Source organism: Leucopleurus acutus (genome assembly GCF_964270905.1).
Source record: "Leucopleurus acutus genome assembly, chromosome: 17".
NCBI lineage: Eukaryota > Metazoa > Chordata > Mammalia > Artiodactyla > Delphinidae > Leucopleurus > Leucopleurus acutus.
In genome coordinates this window covers 45,203,076-45,223,305 of record NC_139159.1, presented here as the reverse complement: position 1 = coordinate 45,223,305, position 20,230 = coordinate 45,203,076, and the positions used below count along the sequence as shown (strand labels likewise).

The 20,230-nt window shown below is 42.6% G+C and overlaps 1 protein-coding gene across 6 annotated transcripts in view; it reads right to left on the bottom strand.

The window, feature by feature from the left end:
* MTDH (metadherin) overlaps positions 1–14,183 on the bottom strand; it is a 56,018-nt gene extending 41,835 nt beyond the window's left edge. For 4 of the 6 annotated variants that reach the window (XM_082858794.1, XM_082858793.1, XM_082858792.1 and 1 more), the window contains exons 1-2: positions 13,472–14,182; positions 451–549 (exon numbers count right to left, since the gene is read on the bottom strand). In XM_082858794.1, coding sequence (XP_082714920.1) covers positions 451–549; positions 13,472–13,852 — 480 coding nt within the window. In that variant the 5' untranslated portion in view covers positions 13,853–14,182. Of the gene's footprint in view, positions 1–450; positions 550–13,471 lie in introns of all 6 variants that reach the window. The other 2 variants (XM_082858790.1, XM_082858789.1) reach the window with 1 other exon arrangement.
* Positions 14,184–20,230: the final 6,047 nt, after the last annotated feature.

The following is a 20,230-nucleotide window of genomic DNA, read 5'->3' as shown; positions in this document are numbered from 1 at the left end:
ACAAATTCAAATTGTATCTAATAAGTAGATGATTATGTCGCTGTCACAATAGAAATCTACATTAACACTTAATACCATAGAACAATTTTGCCAAGCTTTCCATGCCAAAAGTGCACTATTAACAAAGGTATCACAATTTTGTTTTCCAATAAGAGGTATGTTACATATCTGGAACCTTACTCATATAAAAGATGTTCAAGTCATGAATAAATTGTTCCTGGCAAAATGAAAACTTAATAATGTCACAGCAATGTATAAAATACTTGGTAATACATCCCTCCTTAAAAAACAAACAAACAAAACCAACTTACTTAAACCTCTACCACCCATCCATCGCTATGATAAATTCAGATTTTTAGCTTTCCTTAAATGGGGGTGTACATGTAACATTTTATATGTCACTCTCTTTATTAAGAGCCTTGCATATAATTTCACATGCTCCCAACTGACCTTTTCATTTTTCTTGTGTGTCTCTAATGGCTGCTTAGCTGCTGCACTCCGAGGAGTTCGGACCTCTTCCTCAGCCACTTCGATGGTCCGTCCGTTTGGCTGCACAGCAACAATAATGGATTCTGTTATCAAACTGCTTGGCAGAGCAAATCAAAGATTTGTACTCAGGACACAGAATATACAACAATCAAATTCTACCCCCGACCCAAATTAAAAAGATTTTTGTACAGCTGTGTTATCTAAGACTATTGTCCCTAGGAACTACATCTTGTAATATAATAAAGAATGAACTTATAAGCAAAACTGTACGACAAATTTATTTTCTGATTTCACCCAGGCATCAGTACCTCCAACAAAAAATAGTGGAATGGAAGCAGGAAAAAGAACTAAATTGTCTTTGCACTCTGACCACCAATTGGCTGTGTAATCTCAGAGTATTTCACTCGTTATCTTTGAGTGTTTTTTCTACATCTATAAAAGTGATAGGTCTGATCTATTCAAAAGTCCACAAACTTTTTTTGGTAAAGGGCCAGACAGAAAATATTTTAGGCTTTGTGAGCTATGGAGTCTCTGTCGCAACTACAAAACTCTGCTACTGTAGCACAAAAGCAGCCATAGATGATACATAAAGGAATGAGTACCTCTGTGTTACAAAAAGCTTTACAAACACAGGTGGAGGGCCAGATTTGGTCCATGGACCACAGTTTGTTGGTCTCTGTATTAGATAATCGCTAATGTCCCCTGTAATCTTACAATCTAATAGCTCTACTATTCTAGGATTAAGAAGCTTTACTAACCCACTGCCACATAAAAAGGCTACCTCAGTTTTCCTAACAACCCCAAAATAAAATGACAGCACTTAGAGGTGTTCATGAGTAGAATTAAGTCTCTGAACACCAATTCTGGCTTTTAATCAGAATCACCAGTTTGGGTTTTTTTTTTTTAAATGAAGCATTTCTGAGCCCCATCACCAGAAATATACTTAGATTCAGAACTTTGAAGAAAAGGGCCCAGGTATCTCCCAGGTATCTGTATTTCTAACCTCTTCTTTCTGGATCTTACTACTACTTTTCACTTGCCCATTCTTCTCATATTCAACACAGTAAGTTAGTAAATCAATATACTAGTTTAAATTGCTTTATTTCTACTTCTTGCAGAACAGATTTCCACCAGATTACTTATTACAGCGGAGTTATAGTAACAAAAACAATATGAATGTTCAAAGTTTTTCTAATGTGACATTACCTGCATTTGTGCAAAATTATCAGGGATATGCAGTTGGAAAGAGAAACCATTAATATTCCAAAACCCAATCTGCAGGCTTCCCAAAGATTTATGGCAGAAAAATCCAAACAAAAGCTGTCTTTTAGCTGATTAAATTCCTAATTAACTCAAATTTAATATGCTGAGTCTTAAGCAACTTGTTAAAGTCAGACAGCTAATGTTGAAACCAAGTGTCCTCACTCTCGGTTTGGTTTTTCTTTCCTCTGGGCTGTTTTGCCACTTTAATGCTGTCTCTTCTCATTTCTCTGTGTTTATGTATATAGGGGGGGCAGGGAGGGGCGGAGGAGACAATGCATTGAGAAAGGTCAGAAACCCCAGAAAGGAATTTGGGCTTAGAGCCATATCCACACCAGGAACATAAAACTTTATTTAATTCTACTTTCCCGTATCACCATCTTACTTGTCAGTTCTCGTATGCCATCTCTTATTTCAGACTAGTCAAACTTACTTTTTCTGATTTTCTGGGGTCATCCTCACCTTTCCATGTAAGCTTTACTCCAACTGACCAATCTTACAGCTCTAAGTCCACAGTTTCCCTCTCTTCACGTGGCAGCTCACAAGCCTCACATCTATGAAACTTCATTTAACTAATCCCTTCAGCAAACTATCATAGTCACTTATATGATACCTCCATTTTACTCATGTAAATGACTAAATTGAGTCATTTTAATTTATATAGTAACTGTAAAAAGGTGAAATTAAGTGGTTAAAAACTATCTTAAAAACCGCTAAAAAGTTCAATGCAATTCCTTTGAGACAACTGCAAACAATGCTGATAGAGCCTCCCAAATGAAAGATGAAAAAATCTTTCCTTCTGGACAAATACAAAGTCTGAAGTCCTCAATCAGTGACCAGCAGAGGAACACTCAGTCTCCATTTCATAGGCTCTGCAATGATCAGCAAGCCAAAGGTGGTCCCACATTCCAACCTGTGCCAATTTTACTTCCTTCTTTGCAACAACTTATGTAGCGGCTAGAACTGCAGCTCTGGCCTATGCAGATTTCCCAATTTTCCACTAACTTTTGGGCTTTATATAGGTCTCCTAACTATTGGGGTTCCGTAAGTCACCAACAGCTCCCCACAAATGCCTGACGCCATGAAATAATAAGCCCCCTATCCCAAGGGAAAAGTCAACAGCATTCTTAGGTAGCAGGAAAAGAGGATACACTTTGATGGTTGTGCCTCTCCTACCTATCAACAGCACTAATCTGATCTCTACTAGCTGGTCAAGGAAGCCTTGTCCTGGTAAAGCATTAATCACATTTAAATTAGCAAATCCCTAAATGGAAGCATATTATGTAGATCTGCTCACATGAAAAGAACTAATGCAAACTAACACTTCAAATCCAATATGACTTTCATGCTGGGTTTTACATGAAAGTATCTTCTCTGATCATAGAGACTTTATAATATATATGGTGCTGTTTCTACAGGTTAGAATTACATGGGCCTCTTGCTGTACCCCGGTTTAAAATTCTCTGGAAAATTCTGAGGTGTTCCCCTCCAGGGCCAACCAAAGTTAATTTTATATATAGCATGCAATCTATATTTTAAATTAGACCACCCCAAAATGTCCTTCAAATTTGGTGAAAATCAACCAGTAACAGAAAAATGATATAATCATTCCTTACATGGATAAACTTGTAGATAATGCCATGTCAGCCTTGTTATTAAACATTCCCTCAACTCCCATCCCAGATCCTTTTAAAAAATATATTCACAAAAGAACGTGTGTGTGTGTTGGGAGGGTGATAAGGCAGAATGAAGACACCTAGCTGACAATCAGGAAAATAAAATGGAGGAGGGGGCCACACAGCAGGGGAACAGGGTCTTATTTGATAACTACTCAATAAAATTCTTCATATTAGTCAATCTCCAATTTACTAATTTCATAAACATTTATTAAGTAATTAAGTACAAGGCATCACATAGGGACCTCAGGGTCAAGGACATATGAAAGGAATCTGCCCTCTGAGAGTTTTAAGGTTCAGAATAAGAAGATATGCTTAATAATAGACTTCTACTCCATTTGAGTGGCCTTTATATATCTGTTAAACTGATTCTAAATTGCAGAAGAATCTATAGCTAAGGTAAGCATATACAAGGTTTAACATTTCACACTTCTAAAATGAAAGCATTTAGAATCCTATTTCCACTTAGTTATATAAATTTTATTTTTAGCTACGAAATGTACAAACCATGACTTCAAATTACTTGGAAACTTCTTAAGTTTATTTATTTATTTTTTAATTTTTTAAAAAAAATTATTTTAGGGGCTTCCCTGGTGGCGCAGTGGTTGAGAGTCCACCTGCTGATGCAGGGGACACGGGTTCGTGTCCCGGTCCGGGAGGATCCCACATGCCGCAGAGCAGCTGGGCCCATGAGCCATGGCCACTGAGCCTGCGTGTCCGGAGCCTGTGCTCCGCAATGGTAGAGGCCACAGCGGTGAGGGGCCCGCGTACCGCAAAAAAAAAAAAAAATTATTTTATTTAGTTTTGGCTGTATTGGGTCTTCATTGCTGCGCGCGGGCTTTCTCTAGTTGCAGCAAGTGGGGGCTACTCTTTGTTGCAGTGTGTGGGCTTCTCACTGCAGTGGCTTCTCTTGTTGCGGAGCATGGGCTCTAGGCGCCTGGGCTTCAGCAGTTGTGGCACATGGGCTCAGTAGTTGTGGCTCGCGGGCTCAGCAGTTGTGGCTTGCGGGCTCAGCAGTTGTGGCTCGTGGGCTCAACAGTTGTGGCCTGTGAGCTCTAGAGCGCAGGCTCAGTAGTTGTGGCACATGAGCTTAGTTGCTCTGCGAAATGTGGGATCTTCCCGAACCCATGTTCCCTGCACTGGCAGGTGGATTTTTAACCACCGCACCACCAGGGAAGTCCACTTCTTAAGTTTAGAAACTAGAAGGGTAGTCTACTAACTACCAAAAAAAAAAGTGAAATATGAAAAGACTACGGGCTTTGGAATGGACAACCTGGGATTAAGGCCCAACTTCCATATTTAATCACTGTGACTTTAAGCATTTTCCTTGACTTAACCCTCAACTTCATCATCTGTAAATATGAAGAAAATATGTAACTTGTCTTATGTAACTTGTTAAAGTGACAGGAAATGAGAAAACATGTGAAAGCATACTTTACTTGCTCAAGAAACAGTTTCTCTCCTTCAATATCCTTTCCTCTCCAAAGCTATGATGACCCATAACCTCATCCCATGTTCCAGCACTCAAGTCATTTTTCATACTAGCAAGCTCTAAATAAACGTTAAGTCCTGGTGGTCAAGAGAGCTAACAAACTGTACATGTATCCAATGGGCCCAATGCTCCAGACACAAATTCTTTTGGGAAGTTAACAGAATACAAATGATGAGTAAATGTATCCTCTCAGAGGCTAAAAATAGTCCAGGCTTGCTCTAGAGACATGTCATACTATCTTTCTTTTTTAAAAAGCTGCTTACAGTTTCACTGTTTTCTAAAAAAATTACACAATAATCATTCATGTTCATTCACTCAATATCCAGTAAGTGAACTCAGTAGAGTAATATGCAGAACCCTTAAAACCTTGAAACAAAGACAAGTGAGGCACGATTCCTGCCCTTGAGAAGCTTCGACCAAAGCAAAGGAAGAACACAGGTACACAATAGCGCACACTAAACTAACAGACAGGGCTTCCCTGGTGGCACAGTGGTTGACAGTCCGCCTGCTGATGCAAGGGACACGGGTTCGTGCCCCAGTCCGGGAGGATCCCACATGCCGCGGAGCGGCTGGGCCCGTGAGCCATGCCCGCTGAGCCTGCGCGTCCGGAGCCTGTGCTCCGCAACGGGAGAGGCCACAACAGTGAGGGGCCCACGTACGGCAAAAAAAAAAAAAAAAAAAAAGGTCCACATAAAATAACAGACAAAAGATGTACTCTGCCTCCCCCCGCCCCGCCCTCCACCCAGCCCCATTCCCCAGCCTCTTTAAGGAGAAGAGTATAAGTTTTGAAGGCAAGCTGAGACCACGGTTGAATCCCAAATGTCTATCACCCTGGACAAGTTACTACTTCACTGGAGTCTTAATTTTCTTAGCTGGAAATTATACTGAGCATACAGGAAGCATAAGACTACATATTATGTCCATGATAAAAAAAAATAAAGGCAAGACATCATGGAAATTCAAGAGATATCATCTTTAGCTGATAGATCTAATAATTTCCAAGTATTTGCCATGTGCCAAGCACATGCATTATCTCATTTAATGGACAAGACTAAGTCTTTGTCAGTTTCTTAGTTTTAGTTGTGAAGAGTGCTGATACATATTCAAGATAGAATAATTTCTTGTCATTTATGTGAGAACACAAATTGTGTGTTTTTTCCTGCCAAATGTTGTGCACATATCAATTACGTAAACTAAACATACACATAAACTACAGCTTCAGTCACAGTAATTTACCAACTTATTTTTAAATTCACCCCCAATTTTAAACTCCTAAAAACTAAGAGGATAATCTTACAAATATGGCCTATAAATCAAATTTGCAAAATCTTGCTATATATCCTGAGTTATTTCCTTTAGGGTAAAGATCCTTGTGCCTTCTCAACAGCTAGCCAAAACTAAATCCTCTTCAGGGATTTCAAAACATCTCTTTGTTGACTGCATCTGGGATGCTCAGGGCTACTTTTATAGGTTAGAGAGATGACATTCAATACCTATCACATGGCCAAATTATTCTAAAGATGATTTCTGGAACGGTAAATACAGCTTTGGTTTTCAAGGCTTTATGTCAGATGGGTACTGAGATAAGGATTACAGGTGATACAGCAGACACATATCCATGTAATTCTTTCTCAGATCCTGATGGATGCATTCTGGAATACTGGCATTCTGTGGAACAGTTTGAAAACCACTAGCATAGCTGGAAAGAAAACAGAGTAAATTTAAAAACTGGAGAGGAATTCCCAGGTGATCCAGTGGTTAGGACTCGGCGCTTTCACTGCCAAGGGCCGGGTTCAATCCCTGGTTGAGGAACTAGGATCCCACAAGCCGTGCGGCGCGGCCAAATAAAACTGGTCAGATAACACCAACTCCTCACAGAGATCCTATGATTTTGTTTGAATAGTAATAATAGTAACAATCATTTAAAAATGTTTTCAAGGCTCTCACAACCTTGAGAAGTAGTACATTCCTCAATAAAGCCAAAGTGCAACAAAAACAAGTGTTCGGAGGGTTTATTGCTGCTCTTGGTATTTAAGATGAGCACGACTATTTAAGGTCTTTTCTGTCAGAACTATTGAAGGTCTTTTCTGCAAGGCCTCTGGCAGAAGAAAATGACAGGATGAAAAAGTCCTGTCATGTAACCAAACAGAGGCAAAATTCTGGAGATTCTGTAAAGGTCATTATAATTTTTAGCAGAAACTTCTGATTCTAAAAGTAAAATTTAAAGGCAATAAAGTAATTCACTGAGAAAATTAGATTTGTTCTCTGAATGCAATATAATATCCTGGAACATGCTATCAAAATGAGAGGTTAAAAAAAAATCAGAGAGGTATAATGGAAATAACAGTGAGTTCTTAGACTAGAAATCAGGATATTGTTTTGCCTTTGAAATGCCTTTGCTCTATGACCTTGAATAAGTCACTTAATCTCTCTGAAACTCAAGATTCCTTTTGGTAAAATCAGGAATGTTTGTTTTACCTATCACTCAAGATTTTTAAATCAAATGAGTATTCTTCTAAGAGTTAAAACTAAGGGGACTAGTGACTTAAAGGGAAAAAGAAAACCCTGTAGATGACACGTAACTTTAGTAATACCTGGGATGACATGGCAAAACTACCACCTATGAATAAAAGACATAATTCTATTGAGAATATCTTAAAAGACAAATTTATTTAGCCCCGTAACAGTTTAGATTATTCAACTAAACAGTGAGATGTCATTTTAGATACTGCATTCAGCACTTAGTTTAACAAATAATTATCAAAGGCTGTTATATGCCAGTCACTGCTTGCTATCCCATATCAAGGCTTATAATCTAGTGGAGAGAAAAGACCCTGAGCAAAAGTAAATGAATAAGTTACTAGACAATTTACAAACTACAATAAAGGAAACACATATAAGAGGTTAAGACAGAAAATAAAAGGGGATGCCTATTTCAAATAGGGTGATCAGGAAAGCATTTTCTGGGAAGGTAAGTTTTAAAAGTGAGATCTAAAGGCTGATTAGAACAGTGGGGTCAAGATGGTTCCAGAAATGTTAATAACAGCTCATGTAAAGGTACTGGGTTGTGAGAGTTTGAAGAACTGAAAAAGATTACTATAGGTGAAGGTAGCAAATGAGAGGAAACCAACTCAAAACTGCTTAGGAAAAAGAGCAGGTGTCGGGCCATATAGGAAAGAAGTTTAGATTTTAAATGCAAAAGCTACTGAAATGTTCATTTTAGACAAGATTGTGGTTTTTTTTTTTTAGCGGTACACAGGCCTCTCACTGTTGTGGCCTCTCCCGTTGCGGAGCACAGGCTCCGGACGCGCAGGCTCAGAGGCCATGGCTCACGGGCTCAGCTGCTCCGCGGCATGTGGGCTCTTCCCAGACTGGGGCACGAACCCGTGTCCCCTGCATCGGCAGGCGGACTCTCAACCACTGCGCCACCAGGGAAGCCCCTGTGACTTGTTTTTAAAAAGACTCCTTACTAGGGTGTCGAGGAAGCACTGGGGGCAGCCAACAGAAGCTACTGCTGTACAAGTGAGTTAAGGTGATAATAGCTGGACTAAATATATGTTTTGGAGATAAAACTGATGGTACTTGCTGAAGGATTAGGATATGAGGTGAAGATGAGGAGGTAAGGAAAAGAGAAGAACCAAGAACGATTCTTAGATTTTTGGCTTGTATGACTGAAGGAATGGCAGAGTCATTTACCATTTATAGAAATGGGAAGACTGGGAGAGGGCAGGGAATTATAAGCCCTGTTTTGGCGATGTTAAAGTTTTTCAGACAAACATCAGGTTTCTAATTGAAGAAATTCAGTGTACATCTAGACATGAGGTTTTGGAGATGAGAGGAATAGTCCAGTTACAGACACAGGCAAATAAACAGTTGATCACCACTATCTGAAGATTCCATATTGGAAATTTGCTTACTCACTAAAATTTATTTCTAACCCCAAAATCAATACTTGTCATTCTTGGGCATGCACATAGCTGTGAAAAGATCTGAGTCATCCTACAAGCACATTCCCAGGCAATGCTCTGCCTTCTTGTTTCAGCTCTCATAAAAAATATAAAATAAACATAAAAAAAGAGAGACTAACTCTAGCTGGGGAGCTAGAGAAGGCTTTATAGTAAAGGCAGCAATGTACCTGGGCCTTGAAGGATAGGTAGAAATTGGTAGAGATACAGAAAAAACAGGCCTTTTAGAAAAAATAATATGAATAGAAAAAGATAATATGAATAAAGAGACACTGACGTCTAGCTAATGGTAATGTCTTAGGGGTAATGGTATGAGATAAATCTAAGATGGGGTTAGATCATGAAAAGGCTTGAGTGCCATGTCACTGGATCTTATTCAGCAGGTGCTGAGGAACTACTGAAAAGATGTGAACTTGAAAGTCACATGATCAGAACTGGGCTTTAAAAGATTTAGCTGGCATGAGTGCGTAGAAAGGATTGGCAACAAAGGGACTGGAAACAGGAAAACAAGTTAGGATGCTTAGGACAGCCTAAGCAAAAGGTAATAAAGTCCAAAAGCAGGGCAGTGGCAGTGAAACTGGAAAAGAAGTAATGACTACAAAAGACATAGCATACTATTAGAATGATTTATTGGCTGTAGAAAGATGGACCTTACAAAATTTTAGCCAGATGAGGCAAACACAGCCATTTTCCACTGTAAAAATAAAAAGGTGGCTCACATGGAATTTACTAGGCATGAAAAATAGGAGTATGTTGCATAAATACTTTGGTGGGACATCTTACTATATTATGCATTCAATAATTACTTATTGACTGCCAGCACCGTGCAAGGTTATACAGTAGCAAACAAGACAAAACACTACTCTTTTATTTACTGAGCTTATAGATATTAACAATCGCACTATGGCAAATCTTTATGAAAATTCCTAAACTAATATGAAAAAAACTTGTCCACTAAAATGAGTTTTCTTTGACGATGATCTTGGTTACCTGCTTCCAGTTGAAATTCAAAGCAACAATTGTTAAAGACCAGTTATCTGAGATCTTACATCCATCCATATCACTGCACAGATTAAGTCAAGCAAAAAATATTTACTGAGTGCCTATTTAACACTCACAATGAACTAGGTGTCATGAAAAATACATGTATGAAAACAATGATTTCCAAAAATGCCAAGAGCTAAGCCCAGTGAAAAGTGCTGCCCCCTTCATCACTCCCTTCACTTTTAACAGGGGAACAAACTGCAATTCATTCCCCCCAAAACTTATGGCAAGAAATTAGGGGATAAAAAGCAAACTGATATAAGAATTAAAAAAAAATGCTTATGAATAGATTTTAAAAAGCTAAACAACATCTATTCTACAAATAAAAGAAGGCAACTAGAAACAAATTTTGAAAATTCGAGTTGTAAAATTTGGAATGATTTAAGAGAAAACTAAAAAGGATGGACTGAAAGGACGAAAATAAAATATTTAAACAAATATGGAATGTCCTTTTAAAAAACTGCAGTAGTTGACATCACTGATTCCACCTGAATCAGAATTAAGTATATCTTAAAATGTTTATCAGAATGATGTAGTAATAAAAGATGGATCATAAGATTAAACATGACTCCATTTAGAAATCTCTCTTATACTATGGATCTTACGGCCCTATTGCAGGGAATGATTTTCAAACTCATAGGCAAGGGAGCTTGTTAAAAATGCAGATTCCCTGAACCCAGTTCCACAGATTCTGAATTTACAAGATATGTAGTAGGACTCAGGAATCTACACCATTTAACAAGCATTCGAAGTAACTCTATTGCAGGGATTTCCCTGGTGCTCCAGTGGTTAAGCCTCCATGCTTCGAATGCAGGGGATGCTGGTTGGATCCCTGGTCAGGGAACTAGGATCCCACAGGCCGTGTGGCACGACCAAAAAAACCCCCAAAGTCAGTCTATTGCAAGTAGTTAGGGTTAACACGCTGAGGAATCCTGCAGTGTTTTAACTCAACTAAGATCTTCAATTTATAAACAAGATAAGCTAATCGGAGCATGGTTAAATGCCTTACTCAAATTTAGAGGTCCTAATTCCTGCCAGGCTGACAGAGTTAAGTCTTCCTCCCCTGAGCCATTGCTGTTTCTTCAGTCTCTCCCACTATCCTGCTCCTCCCCACTTTCAAAGTCAAATTCTGTGATAAGGTTTTTCCTGGCCACCTGGGCCCACACTAGGGTTTTCTGATATCTTTTTCCACAACTGGAATAAGCAGCTCCCTGGGGAAAAACTAAGCTTTTACTTTTGTATTTCCTTCACTGTGAGACATATGAATATTGTTTTCCTTTTTACTGCCTTCAATTTGCAAGCAGTATCCTGCTTTTCCCCAAGTAAATATTTAGCACAGTGCAAACCGTATGAGTACTAACTAAATAAATGGAAGCTTGTATTTCTTAACCCTATAAAGCAGTGTTTTTCTAACTGTGGGTCACGCCTCATAATCAAATATGAAACCAATTTAGTGGGTCACAAATATCATTAAAGAAAAACAAATAGAATAGTTTGATATATGTGTGGGGGGTATTGCAATGTAAAATGTTTTCACTGTAGGTTGCAAAAACATTTGAAAGCCAGTTTTGTGCTGATGAACTTCTCCAACACAACTTTACCATTAGGTAGGCAAATACATTTTCTCACGTGATTAACATTCAACCACTCCGTTAGTCTTCCCATTCTCCACTCTCCAAAGATAATACTGGATTTATTTATTCATTCCCCTTTCCTTAACTCAAATGAAAAGAAGAAGGAATAAGTACTAAGTTTGATAAGCATATTTCACAGCTCAAGTTCCATAGGAGCCTGTCTGTGTTCCTTCTTCAGATGGGTCACCCAAGTGTTGTGATGCACTTCGTGTGGGCTCTTGGAGCACCTGTCTCTTGACCCAAGTCTATCTGAAATTCCAGACGTCCCAAACAGGGCTTTGAAATTTTCACACCCTGCTTCATCCACACTGGTCCTACGCTTATTAATGTATGTGTTTTTTTCAAGATCACCTTCTTTCCTGTCTTGGAGCCAGGTTCTTTATTTCCACCATAACATTACTTTCTGGTAATCCTTGATACTCTCTACAAGTTTAAATATAATTACCTATGTTCCAAGTCACTTGTATTTTCTCTTTTCCTAACCTAAGGTGGTATTCACACTGACAAAGTTGTATCCTTTTCCAGGTCTTGCATGTATCTTGCATCCTCTTAATCAGCAAGTCTAATCTAGACCTAATAATGCAGTAACTGTGACCTGTCACATCTCTACTACAACCTTATCCTTTGTACTGTTACCAACCATACTCTCATTACTTTAGCTTCAACTCAGATCTCACTTCCTCCAATAACTTGCCTAAATGCCTCCAATGCAAATAATCTCCCACTCTCCAACCCTCATTTATACTGCTCACACCTCTACAGCACCTGTCAGTCTACAAAATTTTAGAATTATTTTTGAATCTGTCTCCTGTATTAGTTTCCATGCCTGACTTTAACTCTCACGTGTATACTTCTCAGTATCCAGCAAAAATCAGAGCGCAGGTCACACAGTATTGTACTTTATCGTACTGAAAAGGGGAAGAGCTAAATCCAGTGGCTATAAAAATAGGTTAGGAGCTGCTTCTCATTTTGCACACCCTCCATACCCTGTTCAACTGCACGGTACTTTTTTTTTTAAATGAATAAAACCATGAACGTTCCAATGGGAGAACCGCGGGGAAATGGCCATAAAGGCCGCAGAAATGAAACGCGAAGGCATGCTAAAACAGCTGTGATGCTCTCTGCATTTCCACACGTGGCCCGGTAAATCGGTGCCGGAACGCCTCACGCAGCCTGCGCCTTTCTGCTCTGTCATCCCTTTACTCTATTTCAAAACGCCCACACCGCTCCGCCGAACTTGCCTGAGCGCTCTCTCGGGGGGCCCCGGAGCCCCGAGTACCCGAGAAAACAGACCCCCCTCTTGCCTTGCTCCAGGTCCGGCCTCCACTTGCCACAGGCACCGGAAAGAGAGTGGGCCACCGTCTCCCTTCAACAGTCCCAACTAAAATGGAAGCGCGTCCAAACCTGGGTACCTTTAAGCCTCGAGTCAGCCCCGGAGTCTGCAGGCCGCCGTATCTCCCCATCTCAGTGTGACCTGAGCCAGGCTCTGCCTCCCCGGCGCAGTCTTGCCACAACTTCCCCACCGTCAGGTCCCATCAGCCTCCGCACACACATGCAGCCGACCCAGCAGGCCTCGGGGACGTTGGCATGTCGTTCCGGCGGTCAAGGTTCCCGAAAATGACCTGACCGCCGGGCGCTTCTATTTAAACATACCCCACACTGTCTAACTTCCTTCCTCTACACTCATCTTCCCCACCGGTCCCATGCTTCCTGAGTTTCCACCGTTCTCCAAGAAACGTGTCCACCGATCACCTCCTCCGCCTGGGGAGACTGCGTCCCGGCTCTCGACTAACCTCACTCTTTTCCTTTTCCATTCCCGGCTGGGGCGGCTCGCGTTTGGCCTCCCGCAAGCTCGAGGAGCTCCACGCTGGCCCCTCGCCCCTACTCTCCCGCCACTCCTCCCCTACTCACTTTGGGCTTCTCCGGCAATTTCTTCCGGTTCTTCTTCTTCTGCTCCTCGCTCCTGAGATTCTTCAGCACGCCTAGGTCGTCAGCGGCCGGGCCCGGCGCGGCCGCCGCCTCCTCCCGCTTGCGAGGCGGGCTCCTCCGCTTCTTGCGGGCGCCGGCGCAAGCCGCGGCCCAGCCGTAGCCGAGCAGGAAGAGCAGCAGGAGCCCGAGCGCGCCCATGCCCACCAGGATCACCCAGCCCGGGTACCGTTTCGGCTCCAGCCCCAGGTCGAGGCCCAACTCGGTGCGCAGAAAGCCTAGGCCGACCGAGAGCATTTCCTGCAGCCGGGCTGAGCCCTCCTCGGCCTGCTGGGCCAGCTCGTCCAGCCAGCTCCGTGTAGCCATCTTCCCTCCCGTCAGGGGCACTCGCAGAACGACGCCGGGGCGCAGAGACGCCGTGGAACAGTCAAGGGAAGCAAGGTAAGGCCAGGCCGGACCGCCTCAGGCCGAGCGCATTGCGGCCGCCCCTCGCGCCGGAGCCGGGGATCGGCCGCTGCCGCCGCCAGGAGGACAGGGGGCTCCCAGTGCCCCCCGTCAGCCTCACTCCGCCGCCGCCAGGAGGAGGGGGGCGGCGGGAGGGAGTGTCTCCAGCGGCGGCCGCTAAGCGGCGTCTCCGCGCCAGGGCCAGGCCCCGCTGTCCTCCCTCGGCGGAACAATGGCGGCTCCGGCCGCGATCCACGCAGCGAGCGTAGACTAGGAGCAGGGCAGCGGGTCACGTGGACGCCGGTGGGCGGGGCGTGGGGTGTCACGTGGGCGCGGGCGAGGCCGGGCGGGGCTGGAGCCGTTAGAGCTAGCGCGCCGCGGCTGCAGTTGGCGGTGACCCTTTCGGGCCTGGTGGCGGCGCCGAGCCTTGGGGATCGGTGACTCTGGGCGGGTGGCTGGGAGGGGTTAACCGGAGGAAGTCCTTGCGGGATGGCTGGTGGCCCGGAGCTAGGAGACGTGGCGCTTTGAATGAGTCCAGGGGAGGGGCTCTCGGCGAAGCCTGGGGGTTGTGGGGTGTGGAAGAGGGCGAAGAGTGAGGAACCGGGTCACGGGGTCTGGGTCAAAATTGCCCTAGTAGCTCTCTTTTCTCCATTCTTTTTCTGGTAGTGGTGTCGGGGTGGAAGCGGCTTTTTCTCCCTGGGTCACCGGAAACTAGATGCTTCCAGGTGGGCTCAGCCGAGTCTGAAACCGGTCACTCTTCTTTGAGCGCGTAGGTTTAGTTCACAAATTGGGTTTGTCTCTTCACGGGCAACTTACCCACCTTGCGTGTCTACCATTTGCCTGCCTGGGTAGGGCGCTTTTACGTGGTTTCTCTCCTTCGCTCTTGCTGTCGCTGGTATTAGTCGCCAGAATTCAAAAGTTGGAAAGCCCGTGGGCAGTATTCTTTTCCTACTCGTTTGTAGCTTTAATAAGAAATAAGAGGCATACTGGATTGTGTTTTACATGTAGAGGTAGATTCCTTGTTGCGTTTTATTTTAAGCTTTTGGGCAAGATCACAAAAGGAGTTTGCAAAATTCTGGGGTTTTTTTTTGCTGTGTTGACCATATCTGGGTAGCGTTAGTAAGAAATGAATTTTCAGATCTCAGTTACAAAGATGGTATTCGGGGCTGCCGTAGGGTTTTCAAGTTACATTTCCCTGTAAGGAAACTGGTGTTTTATCATTAAATGATAATTAGCATGTAAGCAAGTGTCTTAAGTGAACTAAAAACAGGCTTTCTCGAAGAATAGAAAGTAAATAATTGGTAATTATTTAATTGGTAAATAATAAAAGTAAACTGCTACTCTTGCGAAGCTTTATACAGACTTATAATTAAAGGTTGTGTAAATTACAAGGCCAAAACGTAGAAGATGTCATTGGAACTACTTCATCTCTAAAAGGTTCCAAATTCCACTTATGTTTATGAAAGTAGATTTATCATTCTACATTTATGTTTTGGTTCCACAGACATGAAGGATGATGACTTTCCTAAGAAGTTCCACTGCCCATTCTAGGTTAGCACCTGTGGATTTATGAATTAAGCTATTATACAATAATAGTAACTGGGTTTGCCTGTTCTTTTGGCAGCCTAGCAAGTATTGATTATGTAAAATCCTGTCATCTTTCTTTTTCCGTGACTCTCCTTTGATCTTAAAAATAAAATGTTTATTTTGGTAATACAGGTATAATCATTTTTCATATATAACTTTGTAGTCATCTTTTTAAGTTTTTATTTTAAGAACAAAAATGGAGTCATACACTGTTTACTGTTTTGCATTTGATGTGGTCATGAACATTCATGTCACTTGATAAAGCCCACCTGATGAAGCTCACCAGGAACATACCAGTAGCCCCACAAAGTTAGGTTTATTAACTTGCAGCAGAATGAAGTTTAGGTAAAATTTAAAGGAAGGAATGCTTTGAAAGACAAAGCAAGCTGTGTCTAAAAGAGTTACTATCAGGCCTGGCCTAAGTAAACTCAGAATCCTAATTCCTTGGACATGGCAAAGTTAAGAGAAATATAAAACGTCATTTCTGAAACCTCTTTCCTGGAGGCAACTGGGTTGGGAATGAAAACTGCTTATTCTGAGAGTCAGAGTGACCCATACAATGGAATACCACTCAGACATAAATACATGCAGCAACATAGGTGAATCTCAACATAATTACGCTGAATGAAAGAAGGTGAAAGAAGCCAGGCAAAAAAAGAGTATGTACTGTGTGACTCCATTTGTATAAAACTAGAAAGTGCAAACTAATCTATAGTGACAGCAAATCAGTGGTGACTTGGGGAGGGGAGTGGGACCAAGAAGCAGTGGGAGGGAGGGGTTTAAAAGGGGCACAAGGAAACTTTGGAGAGTGATGGCTATGTTATCTTTATTATTATGGTTTTATGGGTCTGTGGGTTTTATGGGTTTATGTATGTCAAAACTTACCAAATTGTATACTTTAGATATTGTAGTTTATGTCAAATATACCTCAATAAAACAGTTCACAGAAGTTTTTTGAAAAATGACCCATGTGGAACAGCTGTGTATAGGGGTGGCATGCTCCATGCTCGCAGATAGGATTTTTTTTTAATGATATTTATTTATTTATTATTTGGTCGCACCTCGCGACTTGTGGGATCTTAGTTCCCTGAAACCAGGGATCGAACCCTCGCCCTCGGCAATGAAAGTACGGAGTCTTAACCACTGGACTGCCGGGGAATTCCCACTGATAGGATTTTTAACAAAGTTTTTACCAATCTATGATTTTAAGGTTTCTCAGCACTATATCCATTCATTTATTTATTTATTTTTGGCTGCATTGGGTCTTCCTTGCTGCGTGCGGGCTTTCTCTAGTTGCGGCGAGCGGGGGCTACTCTTTGTTGTGGTGCGCGGGCTTCTCATTACGGTGGCTTCTCTTGTTGCGGAGCATAGGCTCTAGGCACATGGGCTTCAGTAGCTGTGGCTCGCGGGCTCTAGAACACAGGCTCAGTATTTGTGGCGCACGGGTTTAATTGCTCTGCAGCGTGTGGGATCTTCCTGGACCAGGGCTTGAACCTGTGTCCCCTGCATTGTCAGTCGGATTCTTAACCACTGCACCACCAGGGAAGTCCTCAGCACTATATCCTTGATGTTAATTATCAAAAAAATTTTCTTTTTTACAGGTTTGCATAATAAATATTCACTTATTCTATGATCTGGTTCTACTGTAATTTATTTAACATAATTTATTGTTGGATAGTTAGGTTATTTACAAGTTTTTTTTTGTTTTTTTGCCATTAAGTGCAATTCTGTCATGAATATGCTTGTAACTAAATAGCTTTGCGAATATCCATAGTAACTTTTTAAAATCAGTTTTATTTTATTTTTTAAAGAATTAAATAATTAATTAATTAATTTGGCTGTGCGGGTCTTAGTTGCAGCATGTGGGATCTTTCCTTGCAGTGCATGGGCTTCTCTCTAGTTGTGGCGCTCAGACCCCAGAGCACATTGGTTCAGTAGTTGCCCCACGGCATGGAGGATCTTAGTTCCCCAGCCAGGGATCGAACCTGTGTTCGTGCATTGGAAGCCGGGTTCTTAACCACCAGACAGCCAGGGAATTCCTCATGATAAGTTCTTGAGGGTAAAATCCTGGCACTGTCATTGCCTGAGGCATAGCCCACGGTATGTGATTTAATGCTTAGTTTGGAAGTTTTAAGAGACCTGAAGAAGTTCTACCTAAGGCCTCTCACTTCATAGAAGAGAAAAAGGAAGCTTCAAAGGGTTAGGGCTCGTACCACAGTGTCAGGGTGGCTGAGCTCATAGTAGAACCCAGGCTTCCCTGTTCGTGACCCCTTGGTTGCTCCTCTTCTTCATATACTCTGTGATCAATTCTTGGGATTAGTGTGTGTTTGTTTTCTCCGACTGCTGTAACAACATTCCATAGACTAGGTAGCTTAAACAACTGAAATTTAGTTTGTCACAGTTCTAGAGGCTGGAAGTTCAAGATTGGGGGCCAGCATGGTTGGGTTGTGGTAAGGGCTCTCTTCCTGGCTTGCAGATGGCCACTATCTTGCTGTGTCCTCACATGGTGGCGAGAGAGCCAGTGAGCTCTCTAGTGTCTCTTATAAAGATGCTAATCCTGTCAGATCAGGGCCTCACCCTTACGACTTCATTTAACCTTAATTGCTTCCTTAAAGACCCTATCTGCAAATATAATCATGTTGGGGTTAGGGCTTCAACATATGAATTTGGGGGGAGGGGGACACAAACTTTCAGTCCATAACAATGCAGGAAGCTTCCATTCAAGTAGCTTAACTTTCAGGGCTGATGAAAGAAAAATGCTGATTTGGGTCTTTAAAATGGAGGCTATTGACATTATGAACTCCTGGGTCACAGGATTATATACCTAGGAGGAGGATTTTTTAAAAAAAATTATTTTATTTTTGGCTGTGTTGGGTCTTTCCTGCTGTGCGCAGGCTTTCTCTAGTTGCGGCGAGCCGGGGCTACTCTTCATTGCAGCGCACGGGCTCTAGGCACATAGGCTTCAGTAGCTGTGGTATGCAGGTTCAGTACTTGTGGCACGTGGGCTTAGTTGCTCCGCAGCATGTGGGATCTTCCCAGACCAGGGCTTGAACCCGTGTCCCCTGCATCGGCAGGTGGCTTCTTAACAACTGCGCCACCAGGGAAGTCCTAGGAGGAGGATTTTACAGTAAAGCAGGGAATACAGTTGAGTGTGCCAAGAATTTGGAGATATGGTCAGGAAAGGGTTACCCTCAGAATAAATTTTGTAAGAATTAGTAAATAATAAAGTTCTCTGCAGATGTATGCTAAGCTGAAAGATAGTTTATGAGTGTGTTGCTGAAAGGGCCAGGATACTTCCAAGCCTCTTTAAAAGATTGGAGAATTTGCTAAGAACCTGGGTGGAACTAAAAACTGGTTGGGGCATGAGGGCAGGGGCCAGGGGAAGCAGAAAAGACGGTGAATATGGTAACAAATATGAAAGTTGTGGTGTATCCATTCAGTGGAATGCTGTGCAACAATGAACATGTCCAAGGACACTCATTGCGATACCATGTATGTAAAGTTTAAAAAATAGGTTTATAGGGCTTCCCTGGTGGCGCAGTGGTTGAGGGTCTGCCTGCTGATGCAGGGGACGTGGGTTCGTGCCCCGGTCCGGGAAGATCCCACATGCCACGGAGTGGCTGGGCCCGTGAGCTGTGGCCGCTGGGCCTGCACGTCTGGAGCCTGTACTCCGCAGCGGGAGAGGCCACGGCAGTGAGAGGCCCGCGTACCGCAACAACAAAAAAAATAGGTTTATAGATAAAGATGTAATACCATGCATGGGAATAATGAACACCAAGTCAGAATAGTACTCATTTGTAGGGAGAGAGAGAGAGAGAAATGGGATTGGGGTGGAGTATACACGGGGCTACAAATGAATCTATAGTGTTTTTATCTCTTAAATTAGGTTATGGGTAAAAGAGTGCTCCTTATCTCTACTTTTTGTATGCCTGAGATACTTTGTAATTTAAGTGACAAAAATTAAGAGGGCTTCCCTGGTGGCGCAGTGGTTGAGAGTCCTCCTGCTGATGCAGGGCACACGGGTTCGTGCCCCAGTCTGGGAAGATCCCACATGTCGCGGAGCGGCTAGGCCCGTGAGCCATGGCTGCTGAGCCTGCGCGTCCGGAGCCTGTGCTCCTCAACGGGAGAGGCCACAGCAGTGAGAGGCCCGTGTACCGTACAAAAAAAAAAAAAAGAAATAATGGCATTCTTTATTAAAACAGTCAGGAATATTGATGATTAGTAGTAACATGGTTAGAGGTTTAAAACAGAAAAGAAGATGTGTGTCTTTGGAGAATTTTGCTTCCCTGGAGCTGAGGGCTAGTATTAGAGAATAGTGCCTGTCTGGTGAGAATAAGAGTAATAGGATTTCTTAGTCAGCTTGGGCTGCTATGTAACAGAAGACCACAGACTGGATGGCTTAATCAACAGAAATTTATTTTCTCATAGATCTTGTGACTGGAAGTCTAAGATCAAGGTGCCCTCAGGGTTGGTTTCTCCTGTCTGCTTGTCTGGTAGACAGCTTCCTTCTCACTGTGTGTTCACATGGCCTTTCATCTGTGTGTGTGCAGGGGGAGAGAGAAATCTTTGGTGTCTCTTCCTCTTCTTATAAGGACACTAGTCCTATTGGATTAGGGCTCCACCCTTATGACCTCACTTAACCCCAATTACCTCCTTAAAGGCAGTATCTCCAAATGCAGTCACATTGGGGGTTAGGGCTTCAATGTAGGAGGT